The following is an 18373-nucleotide window of genomic DNA, read 5'->3' as shown; positions in this document are numbered from 1 at the left end:
AAAATATTTATAAAAGTTTTTGTTATGATTATATAATTTATTTGATATTATAGATATTTCTTTTTCATTTACAGATTCTACAGCCTATAAAAAGAAGATGTAGGGTTTTTGCCTAAAATACATAAGAAAAAGTTTTGTTTTATTTTTTTTGCAATAGTTTTAAAAATAAAGTTAAAGCATGATTGGTAAAATTAAATAAAAACTTGATGTAGACTTTAATTTTTAAAAGTAAAGCCACAACATGATTGGTAAAATTTAGTGATTTAAAAATAAATAAAGCTAAAGTAGGGAGATAAAGTCTAACCAATCACTCCCATTGATTTGTAAGTTTATTGTTAGTGAAAAATATAATTTTCTCTTACAACCTTAAACATCTTTTTTTTAATTCTTTTTTATCAATTTTTTTTCTTTTTGATCAATGTTCAGAATTTTTTTTTTTTTGTATCAAGTTTCCATGAAAATGAAACAGGCGGGGTGAATTATGGGTTAGATCCAGGACCCGGCATGACGCAGGAGCTGACGTAAATCTCACATTTTGTTTCTTAAAAGTCTCCGGAAAATTAAATCAAAGTTCATTATTATAGAAAAATGTGACGAAAGAAGAAATTGGTCCACGTCCCAAACCCTTTTTATAGGAGAGTCTAATGTTATGGCAGAAGAGTTCACAATCTCTTTCTCTCTCTCTAAAGTCTAAACCAAACCCAAAAAAATCTTTACATCTCTATCTTTTAACAATCTTTCTCCTTTCGTTAATCTCGTGATCTTCTTTATTCTATTTATGGACATAGGATGGTCTGGTCTCACTCTTGATTCATCTTCTCTCGATCTCGTAAACCCTAAACGTTTCAAAAGTAATAATACTCATCGCCGCTTCTCGACTCCGTTGACGATGTCTACAACTGGAGATGACGTTGACGATAACAAGACCAACATATCCAACGCCGCCTCTGTCCGTGACCGTCAAGATAATGATCTATCGAGTGGAGTCGCCGGTGAAAACGATCGTGCAGTTCCCGGCGAAGTTGATTTTTTCTCCGACGAGAAATCTAGGGTTTGTCGTGACAACGTAGAGGACGCTGGATTTCGTGTTAAAAAGGAGGTACAAGATGATCGAACGGACGTAAATGTAAGTTTGAAAATATCAATAAATCTTATTGTATAATTGATATTTGAATGATAAACCGAACTTGTAACATAAAGGTTTGTGTTAATGTCTACGACATAATATGAAAGTCAAATACGGATTTCAAAATTTACTATTTATGAAATATTCATCAATTTTTAATTTTGTGAATTTATTTTGAGTAGACCGGTTTGAATCTTCGAATCAGGAGTGATCAATCAGTGACCGACGACGAAGAATCTTACGAAATGGAAAATAAGCGTGCAAAAAATGAGGTAAATGTAATTTAATTTTCTAGCACGTTTGCAATCAATATTTTTTGGTTTATAGGCGAATGAAACCGGTTTAGTTTAATATTGTATTTTAAATATTAATCACAGTCAATTAAGTTACAAGATGAGCTAAAGAAAGTGACCATAGAGAACCAAAAGCTAAGAGAATTGCTTACACAAGCGAGCAATAGTTACACTTCACTTCAGATTCATATTGTTTCATTAATGCAACAGCAGCAAAAACAACAGAACAAGGTAATTAAATAACTGAGCGAGTTAACCACACGTAAATGGCATTTTCTCTAAATGATTAGGCAATTAATTTAACACTGACGAACCAATATTATTAGGCAATAGAGGCTACTGAAAATCATGACGAGACTATAGTACCAAGGCAGTTCCTCGATCTAGTCCCTTCCAGAGCACCTGGCGAGGCTGAGGTTGTGTCAAATTCTTCAACGGAAGATAGAACTCGTTCAGGCGGTTCTTCTGCGGCCGAGAGGCGTAATAACGAGGTTAGGGACGGAAAGAGACTTGGACGTGAAGAAAGCCCCGAAACCGAGTCTAACAAACTTCAGAAAGTAAATAATAGTAGCCCAACCACGTTTGATCAACCCGCAGAAGCTATCATGAGGAAAGCCCGTGTCTCTGTTCGTGCCAGCTCGGAAGCTCCTATGGTAAGTACTTAACAGAAGAATTAATTACACTTACATCACAAAATGAAGTATATGCGCTAATTAAGTTTGTAATTATGTTCTTATAGATAAGGGATGGATGTCAATGGAGAAAGTATGGCCAGAAGATGGCAAAAGGAAATCCTTTTCCACGGGCTTATTACCGTTGTACGATGGCCACTGGATGCCCCGTTCGCAAACAAGTACGTATATATAACTTTTGTATTCAACAATAAAATGCATATAAGCAGGGGTGGTCCTGAGCACAACGAACTGAAACATCGGTATAGGACCCCCAATTTTTTTAAAAAAATTTACATAAGAAAAAGTCCGTGAATTTGTAATTTTTTTTTTTAGAAACTCTTTACTAAATTGTTTTAGGCCTCTAACATCTCAGGCCTATATAAGCATAATACAAGCTAGCTAGGTAGGTATGATACCGAATTATTTTTGGAGACTGTCATGAAACTTCATGGGTTGTATCAATGTCATTTACGAGTTATAATTTGGGTTCCAAGCCGAAATTTGGGTTCCAAGCCGGCAGTATGCATTTTTGTGAACCGAAGACGGATCGCAACAAAAGATTTGAGTTAGTTTTAGAATTCCGTAAAATATACAACCTCTAGATTCGTGACTTCTTGTGTAAATTCATTAGAGATGTCGAAAGTATATGTATTTGAGTGAGGGGCTAATGGTATTCTTCCTCATGATATATATTTATAGGTTCAACGTTCTGCGGAAGACATATCGATCCTGATAACGACCTACGAGGGAAACCACAACCATCCATTGCCGCCAGCAGCAGTGGCGATGGCTTCCACAACCACGGCCGCGGCTAACATGTTACTATCCGGGTCAATGTCTAGTCACGATGGGATGATGAACCCTACCAATTTACTAGCTAGGGCTGTTCTTCCTTGCTCAACTAACATGGCCACAATCTCAGCCTCCGCTCCGTTCCCTACCGTCACCTTAGACCTCACCCACTCACCTCCACCTCCTAATGGTTCCAACTCCTCCCCTTCGACAGCGGCCGCTAACAACAACAACCACCACAACTCATTGATGTACCCGCCGCAGCAACAACAAATGACGAATATACCCCCGGGTATGTTACCTCATGTAATAGGTCAGGCATTGTATAACCAATCCAAGTTCTCGGGGTTGCAGTTTTCCGGTGGTTCTCCATCAGCTGCCCTTTCGCAGCCGCACGCTGTGGCTAATTCAATACCAGCACTCACCACTCATCCGAATTTCACGGCAGCTCTTGCAGCCGTTATTACTTCTATGATCAATGGTTCGAACCACCATGACGGCGAAAGAAACAACAAAAATCATTAGAGAACTATCACATACAATTTGTTTGTTTTTTATAGTCTTCATTTTTTTCAAACTGGATTAATAGGAAACATAGTTTATTTCATATTTCTTCTGATTCGTATCAAACTTCCAGTAAATATATAAAAGACAAACACTTTAGTTTCAAATAATATTAATTCGCTATGTTTGTTAATAATACAAATTAGTTACGTAACTAAGCATTGCCTTTGATATTGACACTATGGAATAACACGCGTACTGTGCATAGTGAAATACTTTGTAGAAAAAAAAAATATTTTTTAGAAGAATATTTTTTTTAATAATAATAAAATATATGTAAATTATATTTTAATGATTTGATCAAATAAACTTGTAAAAATATTTAGTTTTTATCAATTCATGTATGATACATACTTTTAAAATTTTGAGATTAAATTTTTTTATATGGTATATGGTTTAATTTAAACAATATTAAAATAATTATATATTTTATCTGAAAACTATTAAATTAAAATCCCTACTTATATGGTTTCATGATCATTTGTATCTTGTTATAAATAAAAAATTTAAACTATTGATTACAAAAATTTTAATGTGGGATTTTTTCCAATTTTTATAATTTCTAGCCGTGTTTAAAAATTCAAAAAATAACATATACAAAAAATCATTTTTTTACAATATTTTTAATGAAATCGTTTAATTTATTTTAATATTATAAAACTAAAAAAATGATAGAGGAATACAAATTGTCATCAAACTCTTATTATTCAAAATTATTAATTGTCATATATATATTAGTTATGTTAGATAATTCTGAATTTTTTTTAAGTTAAACAAATATTTTTGTAGTTGTTAGTTAAATTTATGGTTAATTACTGAGAAGTATAATATATGTTTAGAAGGACTAGCATATTTTTCTAAAAATTCTAAAAATTATTCTAGTGGTGACAAATGTCATATCTTACATGTTGTAATATTTTCAATTAATATATAAGAGATTTCTTGTGTAATATATTCATTTTGTATGCCAAAATCTGATGTTTTAAGCTTTTAACATATTTAAAAATTAAATACATATTTTATTACTTTTTAATATCAATAAAGTTTTACCATTCATATTTTTAGATTTTAATTTATGGTATAGTTTTAAAATAAATATATTAATCTATACTATTAAAGCAAAATCCCTCTTAAGATTTTGCCTTTACTTTTTTTTCTTAATTACAATGTCACGCCACTCATTAATTTTACTTAACCATTATTAATTAAAACCATCCAGCAAAATAAATGTATTTAAGGAATATTCCAAAACATTATTTTTGTACCATTTATGTTACATAGCTTTTATACTTTTTAAGTTACATAGAATTATGTGTAGTGTATTAATATAGATGTGGTACATTTTCTGCTTTTTTCTTTCGTCAATTGATCAACTTAATTTTTTTTTTAATTATAACACCTGATGACATGAATATTAACTATATAACTAACTTCTAACAAAATTTTATGGAACATAATATACTAATTTTTATTATTTACATGTTCATCACAGTACATGATAATGTATTAATTTTTATGGTTTACATTTAAAAATTCAACTATAATGTACAAACGATATTTTTAATCATCATCATATATCAAAGCAACTATTTAAATTAAAATATTATGTAATTCAAATTTTGAGACACTATACATAACCAACTTTAATTATTTTTTCATATATAAAATAATGGTTTTAATCTTGGGTTACCAAAATAAATAAAAAATGTTAAAAGAAGTTTAATATATGTATGGATAAAAAAATTCCTTTTCTATATATTCTGGTCAAAATTTTGTTTATTATATAAACATAAATACGTTAAATTTTCTTTAATGAGGTTGTTTGCTATAAAAGAATTTACTTTGTTTTCTATACAGATTACAATTTTGAAATTTTTTGATAATATTATGAAATGTAAAATAAAATAAATTTTACTAGAATAAGTTTTATCTCATATATTTTAAAACTAAACATAGTTTTTTAAAAAAAAATTGATATCACATGAATCTCTTAAATATATGCGCCAACAGACCTATAACTTAACTGAAATCCTAATTAATTAATTATAATTAATTTTTAAATTAATATTTAAAACTTAAAATAAACTCGACTTTTCTTAACCAACCTACAATTTATATGTAGACCTTTTTACAATTACCGTTTTCTGCATTTTTAATCAAATATACTAAAATATTTATCAAGTATAAACGAGTTGAAAAACTAAATTTTTATTTTATTTCTATTATGAATTAACAAATAGAGTAATAATTTTACAAAAAAATTCCGCGCTTTCAAAGCGCGAATCAAAATCTAGTATATTTTAATGCATCAATCAATGAAACGAAATAGGTAACCATGACTTGTGGTCTGGTGGTGATTAACTTGAGGGAAAAATTATAATACGGTGAAACCACCAAAGTTCGAGTCCCGGCCACTGGGGAATTAACATTTCGGCATCGCCAGGGACAGGGAACCGACACGTGGTAACACATGACCAGTCTGGACCACTTCTGTGGGACCAGGAGACCCCTGTATAATTCAAAAAAAAAAAACGAAATAGGTGACCAGAAAATCAGCCAATATAAAGAATTTCAGATTAGTAAGTTTCTTCTTTTTTGATGAATTTTTCTTCGTTTATATAAAATAAAAATAGATATATGGAAGGGGAAGATACATCTAGTTGAAATAGTAATTTGAATTGAAGAAATTTCTGTTAAAAAGCTCTTTAGAACATCTGCAACATTTACTTTCTAGATGAACTTCTCAATTGAAAAATTAATAAAGTAATAGAAAGTGAGAGAAAAAAATTTATTGACATACCTCTAGTTTATTTTAAATTCTAATCATGTAATTAATTCTTTTTTTTTTTTAAAAAAAATGTCATTCTAAAATTTTAATTTAACTTTATACATTAAATCTATTTTTATCATATTAAATAATCAATAAATCTTTTTTTAAATTATTTTATTTAATTAATTATATTAAATATATATCAAATAAGGATATACTTATTTATTATATAGTTTTCATAATCTCTGTAAATATATGTCACTTTTCAAGAAACAAAGGTTCCAAATGTTTATAGCCGCACTGCACAGTACCACAATTAATAGTAACGAAATTTTTTACATATACTTATGTAATTATATATTTTTGTTACTATTAAACCATTAATAACATTCTATTTTCTCTTCTATAATTTTTTTATGAAATAAAGTAACTATATTAACACCGTTGAAGCAAAACTTATTAATTATAAAAAAGTAGAATGTTATTGACAGTTGTTCTGCAATTATTTTGCATGGTGCCATTCAGATCCAAAAAGAGTATAGAATAGCAAGATACTCACTTTGAAGAGCTGATAATGCTCTTAAATCATTGTGGTTATTAAAATTATAAATAAATAATATTTGTTTAAAATGTAAATAAAGAATGATATTTCAAGCTTTGAGAGGAAAAGTACGTTGTTTGACTTTCTGTGCAAAGAATATGGGAATAAGGTTCAAAAGAAAAAGATTTTAAATTGCTATAAGAGACTAAGGGGCCAATTCAAACCATCTGCGTCTTAGACCTTCAAACTTGTGGCTCGGTTCGTACTTGAGAGAGGAAATTCGATTCCGTATCATCTTATCGATAGAGCGGGTGACCTGAGCTGCTGTAGACCAAGGTTTCTGGTGCCTTCTCCCATTGCGCTCCTTCCAAACATTATAATAGATGACCATCTGAAACACCAATCTGACCAAAACCCAGTCCATAGGAGAGAACCGAGAGTTTGAAATATATCAAAGAGTATCAGACCTGTCTGGATCCATTCGCTGGTCCAGCAACCGACCAGCCACATTATCCCACATAGTGTAACTGAATGGACAAGATGATCCCGAGTTTCATCAGGTTCCCCACATAAAGTACAATGCTGCTGCACACCCCAGCTGCGCATTCTATCACCAGTAGAGAGTTTATTTTTTACAGCCAGCCAAGTTAGGAAGCTGTATCGAGGAATCCCCTGAGAGAACGACACTACCTTACTCCAAGGAACTATCTCCCGTTTGATTCTAAGCTGCTGCCAAGTTTCCACAGCCGAAAAATGATCCTTGAACTGATTGTTTGAATGTCTCCATAACCTTACATCCGAACCATCTTCAGAACTAGGGATATGTGCTTCGTTTATCAGGCGATGAAGTGATGGAAAAAGCCTGGTACGGTGTCCTCGAATGCTCCATCTTCCCTCACTTATGATATCACTGACCGAGTACTACGAGGAACACCATAATGGATGGTGCCCCCAGCGCCGGTGATGTCTATGAGCTTGCCCTGGTCTAGCCAGTTGTCGAACCAGAAAAAGAATTGATTACCACTCTTAATTACAGCTTTCATGAACGGATAAGCAATGTCCCTGAGCTTTAACAACTTCCTCCAAATCCAAGATCCTTTACTATCCTCTTTAACATCCCAAAAGGAGCTATCTCGTAACAAATAGTGCTGAACCCAAGAGACCTATAGTGACCCTGCTAAGGTAAACAGCCTCCATATAAGCTGCAGAGAGAAGACTGTCGAGGAGTCCCAGAGCCGCCTCAGACCCAACCCACCTTCATCTTTGGGATAACAAAGTTCTGCCCAAGCAACCTTAGCTTTATGAGACTGGTGTGGTGACCCTGACCAAAGACACGCACTGCAAAGCCCCTCTATCTCATTCAGGAAAGCAACAGGAAGAATGAAAGCTGAACTCCAGAAGTTGACGATACTCGTAATAACATATTTCATCAGCTGTAACCTCCCTGCAAAAGAGAGGCTTTTGTTAGACCAGACAAGCATCCTGCTTTGAACCTTATCAATTAACGGCTCATAGGCATGCTTGGTGAGAGTCAGTGGAAACTCCAAATAACGGATCGGCAGGGTCCCGATGCTAATACCCGTAGCAGCAGCTGCTGAGGCAAGGTTCCCTGAACCATCTCCAGATATAAATATAGTGGACTTCAAAGCGTTAATGTGGAGTCCAGAGACATTCACAAACTGGTTCATTACCTCCATAATAACGTTTAAAGAAGCAGCTTGACCATCAGAGAAGACAAGGATGTCTTCAGTGAAGCTCAAGTGGGTGAGCTTAACTCCTATACAATTCAGGTGGTAACCAAATTTTCCTGCCTCAGCTGCTTGATTCAACATCATGGATAAAACATTGTTGAGTATAACGTACATATAGGGAGACAGAGAGCATCCCTGACGGATACCACGAGCACTAGTGAAAAAACCTTCCAGACTACCGTTAACTGCCATATAAAAGGATGCTATTGTTTTCTTTTATTTTTTGTTTCCACCATTTTGCGCCAGAAATTTACCAATCACAGCTATTGTTTTTGTTTTGAAAAAAGAATAATATTATTATTTATTTACACATGAAAAGGTCATATAATTTTGTTTTAATAAGATAGATTACTAGTGTATAACATTATAGACGCCAACAAAATCAAACTAGATTAGTCTAGTCCAATGTAGATTAGATTCGAGAATATTGCTATTTGAACTTAAATATGGTAATTTAAACGTGACATAAAGTAAGTATATTTAGGGCTTAATCGATTGAAACTGTAAGTATAACTTTTTTGTTTGTTTTTTTTTTTTTGTCAGCAACAAAACAGACTCATATAGACTCTGTGAACCAAACTGGTAGCTCTGTATCCATATGGACTACGAACGAGGGTTGCCTTCTTGCACTACGTGCTAGACTATCCGCCCTTGAATTTTGCGTCCTTGGTATATGGATGAGCTCTGAGCTGTGGAAACTACCTTTCAGGATCTTTATATCTTCCAGATAACTTGCAAATGCGGGCCATTCCTCGGGTTCAGAAACCATCTTCACCAACTGAGAACAATCCGTCGCAAAAGTGACAGTAAACTGTCTTAAGTTCCTCATACATTCCATCGCCCAAATGAGTGCCTCTATCTCCGAATGAAGTGGTGAATGACTCACTCTAGTGTTCCTTGCTCCCAATAAATTATCAAAGCCTTCAAGAGTACTGCACCATCCTTGTCCTGAGAACCTATCATTTTCTTTCCAAGATCCGTCCGTAAAGCACCACCGACCAGGGATAATTGGAACCATCTCGGTTACTACCGAACGGGCCTGATCAGTTCTTTGTGCATGATTAATCTGCGCCTCAGCCCATAAGGCGAACTCTGTTTCGGCCAACTTAAGAGTATCTCGAGGGTCAATATCCAAATTGCTAAAAACTTTACTATTTCTCCCTTTCCAAATATACCATAGAATCCATGCAAAATGGTGATCCTCCAATGCCGGATCCACCCTCCAAAATAAATGGTCCATATTTGCAAAAATTGATTGCATGGGAAAAATATCCGGGTTAGATGGAATCCGTGAGAGAGCCCAGACCTGGATTGCTGGGGGACATTCAAAGAATACATGATTTATGGATTCCTCAGGTGCTCCACACCGTACACATATAGTATCCCCTTGGATTCCTCTTGAACGTAGATTCTTCTTAACCGCTATGCAGCCTGTTACGAGTTGCCAAAGAAAGTGTTTTAACTTGGGTGGGCATCGCACTTTCCAGCAGAATGCTTTCAATAAAGAAACTGATGGACCAAACTCTGGGAGTGTCTTAACTTTATCTGGATACACCCGCTCCACCTCATAACCTGATTTAACCGTATATCTTCCATTATGTGTGAAATGCCATCCGTCCCGATCTGCTATCCGAAACCGGCTTAGAGGTATACTCTCAATTAACTGGATATCGTTCGGGTCCACCAAAGTCCTAATAACCTGAGAATTCGATGTTCTTGATGTTTGTTTTAGAATTTATATCTTATTTTCTTATGTGGCTCTAATTTTTTTTACTATAGAAATATTTTAAAGGCTTGTAAATTACTATGTGTTAATCCTTAGAAAAAAAGAAATTGAAAATTAATACCTATCTCTTAAAATTTTGGTTGTACATAATTATTTAAAAAATTAGAGTGATTAGTTTACAATTAGTCTGTAAAAAAGAGAGTTGTTGAAGTGCTCCAGATCCTTTTAAAAATTTCTTTAACCAAACCGGCAACACAGATATACAAAATTGGTTAATGTCTATTCAGGGGAAAAACTAGATATAAATTTTTCTGGTGCATAAACTATATAAAATGAATTAGTGGGTTCAATAACAAAAGTTTCTAATAACTTTTTTATATTTAACCTTACAAAATAATGAAAACTTAAAAATAGTAAGTTCATATGCGCCCATCGTGTTGGATTCGTCAAGGAGTGTCAAAACAGGTAAATCAACCCAAACCAAACCATATTCAAATAGTTTTAATTTTATATGGATCATGGATTAAACCAACCCAATGAGTCCCTTTTGGAGTTTATAATTGCGCCATATGTCACTTATCATTTCTCACACACTTTTGTATAACTAAATCTACTTTTTATTCATAAACTAACTAAATAAGAGTAACACCTATAACCCATTACACTAACTAAAGCAAAGTGAGACCCTGTATATTTCTTCTCCATCTTTCTCCTCCGAGGTTCTCTACAAGTTTTGTAAACGAAATATGACTCTTGAAAATTTATTTTTCTAGAGAAATTGATTTTAATTCTTGTCTCTATTTTCTTAGTTATTTTTTAAAATATGTCAAGCTGCAGGGTCGATAGTATTGTAGTGATGACGACGTTCTTCTTTGGACCACCGGAAACATTCTCTAGTCACTCTGACTCATCTTTCCCAACATATTGACCTCACCTATCACAATATACGGTTTGGCTGGATAACACTATTTTCCGATTTTGGTGGGTAAACACGATTTTACAGTTTTGGTGGGAAAACATGTTTTTGCGGTTTTGTGGAAAAACACGATTTATCAGTTTTGGCAGAAAAATAATACGATTTTGGGGGAAAACATGAATTTGCAATTTTAGAACGAAAACATGATTTTGTAATTTTGGCGGGAGAAAATTATTTTGTGATTTCAGAAATGTGCAATTCCTAAATTCTTTGTAACATCTCTCAACTCTTTCTAATATGCGATGAATCGAAAATTCTAATGGGCATATCCAAGCTATCAAGTGTACAGTTATCGATCCATATCGACATAGTCTCTAGCCAAAAGGTGGCAACAATAAGCTTCAAAAAAATCCTTTCAATAGATTGAGAAGAAACACAAATTTGTAATGGATGGAGAGGTGATGCGTACAAATGAGGCTTAAGAAACTCGGGTGATAGGGGTATTTTCTGGATAAAAACCTAACTTGATCAGGTTGGTCTTTTTTTTGTTATGTGTTTATATTAAAGTAATAGGGTGATATTTTTATTTTTATTTTCCGCTCGATATATATATATATTATTTTTATTTTGCTTTTATTTTCATACGTAGTGTTACCAAATTTGAAGTTCTCTTAGAAACAAAAATGTGGGAGCAAATATAACATTGGAATGTAAAAGATACAAGTAAAGAAAAAAATACATATGATAATCAAAGACTACAAAAGATAATAATTTTAATTATCTACAAAATGGTAATTTTAATTATGAAAATATATGCTTTATGTCTGTTTGTTTTTCACATGCAATGATTTTTAAGAGATCAATATTTTATATTCATCTTATATATTAAAACAGAAGTTACAAACTTGATTCATGTGTGATTTTTTTTAAAAATGGACCTAATGGATCTATTTCTAGAAAGTAATGTTACATAAAATCTCTAATTTTATTGTTTAAATTTTGGACCTAACATAAATTTTTATTGGGCTATCAATAATTGGATTTAAACAATAGATGATCCATTGGATTTATAGATAGTATAAATTAAATAGATATAATTTAATGTTGTAATACTATACCTCCATATGTTAATTATTAATTATAAAGATTTTTTTAAAATAACAAAAATCATATTATCTAACAATGATTAATCTTTACTACTTTAAACCAATGAAAACAAATTTTAAACTATATAGTTTATTTTAAAAATTAAACAAAAACTAAATGTTTAATTATTTACTCGATAATATAAATCTATGAAGCGAAAAGTTTAATTTTTTAAAAAAATTTAAATTTATGAATTGTTACAATATTTTTGAATATGACAATAAAACAATATTTTACTAATCTTTATATATACAGTTACGATTTTAATAATGAAAATATAATCCGAAAATATATATAGAAGAAGATACAAAAACATGTGAAGTTTGAAACAATATATTCAATGAAAAAATATACCGTAAACTTACTATGTTTTTAAAATTGATAGACACATATATATGATAATATATGCGTTATCATATGCCAATTTAGAATTGAAAACAAAATGTTTATATAAAAATAAATGAAAACAAAAATCCGCGCAGTCGCGCGGGTCGAGATCTAGTTTTGAATTATAATTAATGTCGTAAGATTAAACAACAAACCTCTAACTTTAAAAGAAAAAAAATCCAAAAAAGTTCGTTGTAAATTTTAGATAATTTATCTTGAGCACGGGATAATCTCTTATATATTAATATTGGAGCATTATAACATGTTTTCGTGATCACGTGTCATCACTATGATGATTCTTAGAATCTTTTGAAAAATAAGTTGGTCCATACAAATATATATTATAGTTTTTATTAAACAAATATAAAATTGATTAGCAGTGTACAAAAGAATATTCTCAATTCTCTTAAATAGAAGCTACATAATTACCTAATATGATTAACATATATATGACAATTAATGATTATGTATAATAGATATTTGATAATAATTTTTGTATCTTTTCTCCTTTTGTTTAGTTTTATATTATTAAAAAAAATTAAACAATCACATTAAATATATAATAAAAAATTATATTTTTTCTTATATGTTATATTTTAAATTTTTTAAAACGACTATAAATTAAAAAATGGTACAAATCACACATTGGAAATTTTGTGATCAATGGATTAACTTTTTTTTAATCAAGATAAAAATGATCATAAATCGAATGAATATGAAGTCTCATTGATAAATATTCATATTATATATATTTTAATATCATTTAAATTGAATTATATATTATATAAAAATATAAAAATATGTTAATTTCAAAATTTGCATTGAAAAATTAATGAGATCTTAATATTTTAATTTTGAAATTTTTAATGAAAAATCTCACATTAAATGTTTTTGTAATAAACGGTTTAAATTTTTGTTACAGAAAATATACAAATGTTAATAAAATTATATGAGTAGAAAATGTCAATAATAAATATTTATACGTTAATATACTATATATATGTATGTCAATATTACTAAAGTTTAATTATATACCTTATAAATTAAATAAAATGATTATTTTGATTTATTTACCAAAAACATGATTGTAAATAAACAAAAGATATCGGGTTTGATTTTTGTGCTTATTCTAATATATTTACTTTTATCTATACAAATTATTTTTTAAATAGGTGGTTTCTAATTTGTTATGTGATCCTGGCAATGCTAGATATACACTTCTTCATATCAAAGGGATTTTTAATATTAGATGCACTATTTATAAATATATATATTATTTCATTCATATTAAATAATTTAGTCTCTATTTTTATTTCAAAAAAGATTTTAATAAAGACAAGATTCCAATTACCTCCTTTTGAGTTTGTCCGAAGAATGAGAGATTTGATCATTCTTCTAATATTTGTTTCTCCGTAATTCTCTATCTAGCTATTATAATTGTAAGAATGAGAGATTTGAACTATTTATTATAAGTTTTTTGATTTATCATTTAATAAATCATACAGTTTTTAGTTTATACATATATAATAGAATGGTAAAGTCTTATATATATTTTTATCGGTATACTCTTAAGTAACTAAACCTAAAAAACGTAGGTTAATAAAAGAAGTAATTTTTTTTTGTTGTTCTAGAATTAGATGATTTTTAGACCAAAATGATGAATATATACTAGACATACATTTATATTTTGGAGTTGGCACTTATATTATATAACAACTTGATATATTAGATTTGAATACTAACATGTGAATAGAGTTTGCCAGTGATTTTCTTCAAAATTTTGATTCTTAGATATGTATCTCGAGTGAAACTAATTTTTACAGATGTCCATCTTCTTAAATTGATACTTATGTAATTCACCGAATTCATTGAAGAAGTTAAAAAAAGAAACAAAACTCATATCAACAGAAACGAGAACGAAAGAACAATTTTATAGAGGTAGAAAATGAAATCACTTATGGAGAGTCAATAGTAAACAAATCGAGAGCATAAAACCTTATCTCCTTTCGTCATTGTATAATCAATGTTTCCAATCTGGTTTTGGTGATTTGTACCATTCGCAAAACTTAAATTTTCTTTTGTGCATATGAAGTCTTTTAAATAATTAAAATGAGTTGTAATACGTTAATTTTTCAACAACGATTATACCTTTAAGAGACTAATATTTGTATTCATTATTTTACAATCCATAAAAATTAAAGTGTTGCAAAATGTTAAAACCATTTAATGAACAAATATTAGTATAAAAAACTCACTCCGCGCAGGTTATCATCTAGTATATATATATATATATATATATATATATATATATCTTTTTCTCTTCTTATGACAAGTGGCAGGAGGGTTTGATGACACGTCCCTTCCATGTATTTTTTCTTTACATATTAGGTTCTTCTTCTTTTCGATTACTTCAATTTGGCCCAATATTTTTTAATTGTGCACTATCTAATAATTTTCGTACTAATATATGAAGTTTGATAATCTATTATATAAGTTAATAAAATTCAAGATGAATAAAAAATAATAAAATAATATAAATATATTTTAAATATTTAATTTAGTTACAACTAAAAATAACATTAATTTTTACTATTTTATTATATTTTACTATTTCCATGATTTTATTTATAAATTATATTTTATTTTACTATTAAAAATCATAAAATAATCAAACTAAGAAGAAGAAGCTAGAGTACAACACATAATCTAAACCTAAAACCTCCACAATCACAAAAAAAAAAAACAAAATGCTATAGTAATACCCCTGTTCGAAAACGCGGCCGCCTAGCCGCGTAATCGCTAAACGTAGGTTCACCGTGGCGAGTTGACCCAATACAGTTGCATTCTACGTTCTGTCAAGTTATGCCCGCCTAGTCCGTAGTTTAACATTATGCGGACGTGGAATAGGTAATACGTTTGGGCTAAAAAAAAGCTAAAAAAAATACCATATTATTTTTTTTACACAATTTGGCCCACTAAAAAACCCATTAGTAAAAAATAAAATAATTTAAAACCATTATCTACCTTTCCCGACAATAGAATTGGGGATTTCTGTTAACCCTAGTATCAAGTGTTCTTCCTCAACCTAGTGAATCCAAGGCAGTTCGCCGTGAATCAAGATCATCCACCTGTTGCAAGTTCTTCTTGTACTGGATTCAAAGTAATAAACTCTAAACCATTCACTTTTTTAGTTATTGAAGTTTTTTTGAACTGTTGACTTTTCAGATTTTATATTTCAGTACATATGGTTTTTTAAATGTTAATGGAGCTTGACTTTGCCGAATGTTGAGTTAATAATTTGTACGGTTTACTTGAATGGGATGTTCTTGATGTTTGTTTTAGAATTTATATCTTATTTTCTTATGTGGCTCTAATTTTTTTTACTATAGAAATATTTTAAAGGCTTGTAAATTACTATGTGTTAATCCTTAGAAAAAAAGAAATTGAAAATTAATACCTATCTCTTAAAATTTTGGTTGTACATAATTATTTAAAAAATTAGAGTGATTAGTTTACAATTAGTCTGTAAAAAAGAGAGTTGTTGAAGTGCTCCAGATCCTTTTAAAAATTTCTTTAACCAAACCGGCAACACAGATATACAAAATTGGTTAATGTCTATTCAGGGGAAAAACTAGATATAAATTTTTCTGGTGCATAAACTATATAAAATGAATTAGTGGGTTCAATAACAAAAGTTTCTAATAACTTTTTTATATTTAACCTTACAAAATAATGAAAACTTAAAAATAGTAAGTTCATATGCGCCCATCGTGTTGGATTCGTCAAGGAGTGTCAAAACAGGTAAATCAACCCAAACCAAACCATATTCAAATAGTTTTAATTTTATATGGATCATGGATTAAACCAACCCAATGAGTCCCTTTTGGAGTTTATAATTGCGCCATATGTCACTTATCATTTCTCACACACTTTTGTATAACTAAATCTACTTTTTATTCATAAACTAACTAAATAAGAGTAACACCTATAACCCATTACACTAACTAAAGCAAAGTGAGACCCTGTATATTTCTTCTCCATCTTTCTCCTCCGAGGTTCTCTACAAGTTTTGTAAACGAAATATGACTCTTGAAAATTTATTTTTCTAGAGAAATTGATTTTAATTCTTGTCTCTATTTTCTTAGTTATTTTTTAAAATATGTCAAGCTGCAGGGTCGATAGTATTGTAGTGATGACGACGTTCTTCTTTGGACCACCGGAAACATTCTCTAGTCACTCTGACTCATCTTTCCCAACATATTGACCTCACCTATCACAATATACGGTTTGGCTGGATAACACTATTTTCCGATTTTGGTGGGTAAACACGATTTTACAGTTTTGGTGGGAAAACATGTTTTTGCGGTTTTGTGGAAAAACACGATTTATCAGTTTTGGCAGAAAAATAATACGATTTTGGGGGAAAACATGAATTTGCAATTTTAGAACGAAAACATGATTTTGTAATTTTGGCGGGAGAAAATTATTTTGTGATTTCAGAAATGTGCAATTCCTAAATTCTTTGTAACATCTCTCAACTCTTTCTAATATGCGATGAATCGAAAATTCTAATGGGCATATCCAAGCTATCAAGTGTACAGTTATCGATCCATATCGACATAGTCTCTAGCCAAAAGGTGGCAACAATAAGCTTCAAAAAAATCCTTTCAATAGATTGAGAAGAAACACAAATTTGTAATGGATGGAGAGGTGATGCGTACAAATGAGGCTTAAGAAACTCGGGTGATAGGGGTATTTTCTGGATAAAAACCTAACTTGATCAGGTTGGTCTTTTTTTTGTTATGTGTTTATATTAAAGTAATAGGGTGATATTTTTATTTTTATTTTCCGCTCGATATATATATATATTATTTTTATTTTGCTTTTATTTTCATACGTAGTGTTACCAAATTTGAAGTTCTCTTAGAAACAAAAATGTGGGAGCAAATATAACATTGGAATGTAAAAGATACAAGTAAAGAAAAAAATACATATGATAATCAAAGACTACAAAAGATAATAATTTTAATTATCTACAAAATGGTAATTTTAATTATGAAAATATATGCTTTATGTCTGTTTGTTTTTCACATGCAATGATTTTTAAGAGATCAATATTTTATATTCATCTTATATATTAAAACAGAAGTTACAAACTTGATTCATGTGTGATTTTTTTTAAAAATGGACCTAATGGATCTATTTCTAGAAAGTAATGTTACATAAAATCTCTAATTTTATTGTTTAAATTTTGGACCTAACATAAATTTTTATTGGGCTATCAATAATTGGATTTAAACAATAGATGATCCATTGGATTTATAGATAGTATAAATTAAATAGATATAATTTAATGTTGTAATACTATACCTCCATATGTTAATTATTAATTATAAAGATTTTTTTAAAATAACAAAAATCATATTATCTAACAATGATTAATCTTTACTACTTTAAACCAATGAAAACAAATTTTAAACTATATAGTTTATTTTAAAAATTAAACAAAAACTAAATGTTTAATTATTTACTCGATAATATAAATCTATGAAGCGAAAAGTTTAATTTTTTAAAAAAATTTAAATTTATGAATTGTTACAATATTTTTGAATATGACAATAAAACAATATTTTACTAATATTTATATATATAGTTACGATTTTAATAATGAAATAATAATCCGAAAA

General features: G+C 30.1%; 1 protein-coding gene across 2 annotated transcripts; it reads left to right on the top strand.

The window, feature by feature from the left end:
• Window positions 1-633: 633 nt before the first annotated feature.
• Window positions 634-3507, top strand: LOC106339745 (WRKY transcription factor 6). 2 transcript variants are annotated; one of them, XM_013778610.1, is made up of 6 exons: window positions 638-1126; window positions 1309-1398; window positions 1504-1650; window positions 1746-2072; window positions 2159-2272; window positions 2793-3504. In XM_013778610.1, exons 1-6 carry the CDS (start codon window positions 779-781, stop codon window positions 3408-3410), a joined length of 1644 nt encoding a protein of 547 aa, XP_013634064.1. In that variant the 5' UTR covers window positions 638-778; the 3' UTR covers window positions 3411-3504. The 2 variants fall into 2 exon arrangements, with proteins under 2 accessions (XP_013634065.1, XP_013634064.1); XM_013778611.1 differs by lacking the exon at window positions 1504-1650 and having other exon boundaries at window positions 634-1126; window positions 2793-3507.
• The last annotated feature ends 14866 nt before the right edge of the window (window positions 3508-18373 follow it).

Source organism: Brassica oleracea, chromosome C4 (assembly GCF_000695525.1).
Source record: "Brassica oleracea var. oleracea cultivar TO1000 chromosome C4, BOL, whole genome shotgun sequence".
NCBI lineage: Eukaryota > Viridiplantae > Streptophyta > Magnoliopsida > Brassicales > Brassicaceae > Brassica > Brassica oleracea.
The sequence above is the reverse complement of the archived record's forward strand: the minus strand, read 5'-3'. Positions and strand labels throughout refer to the sequence as shown.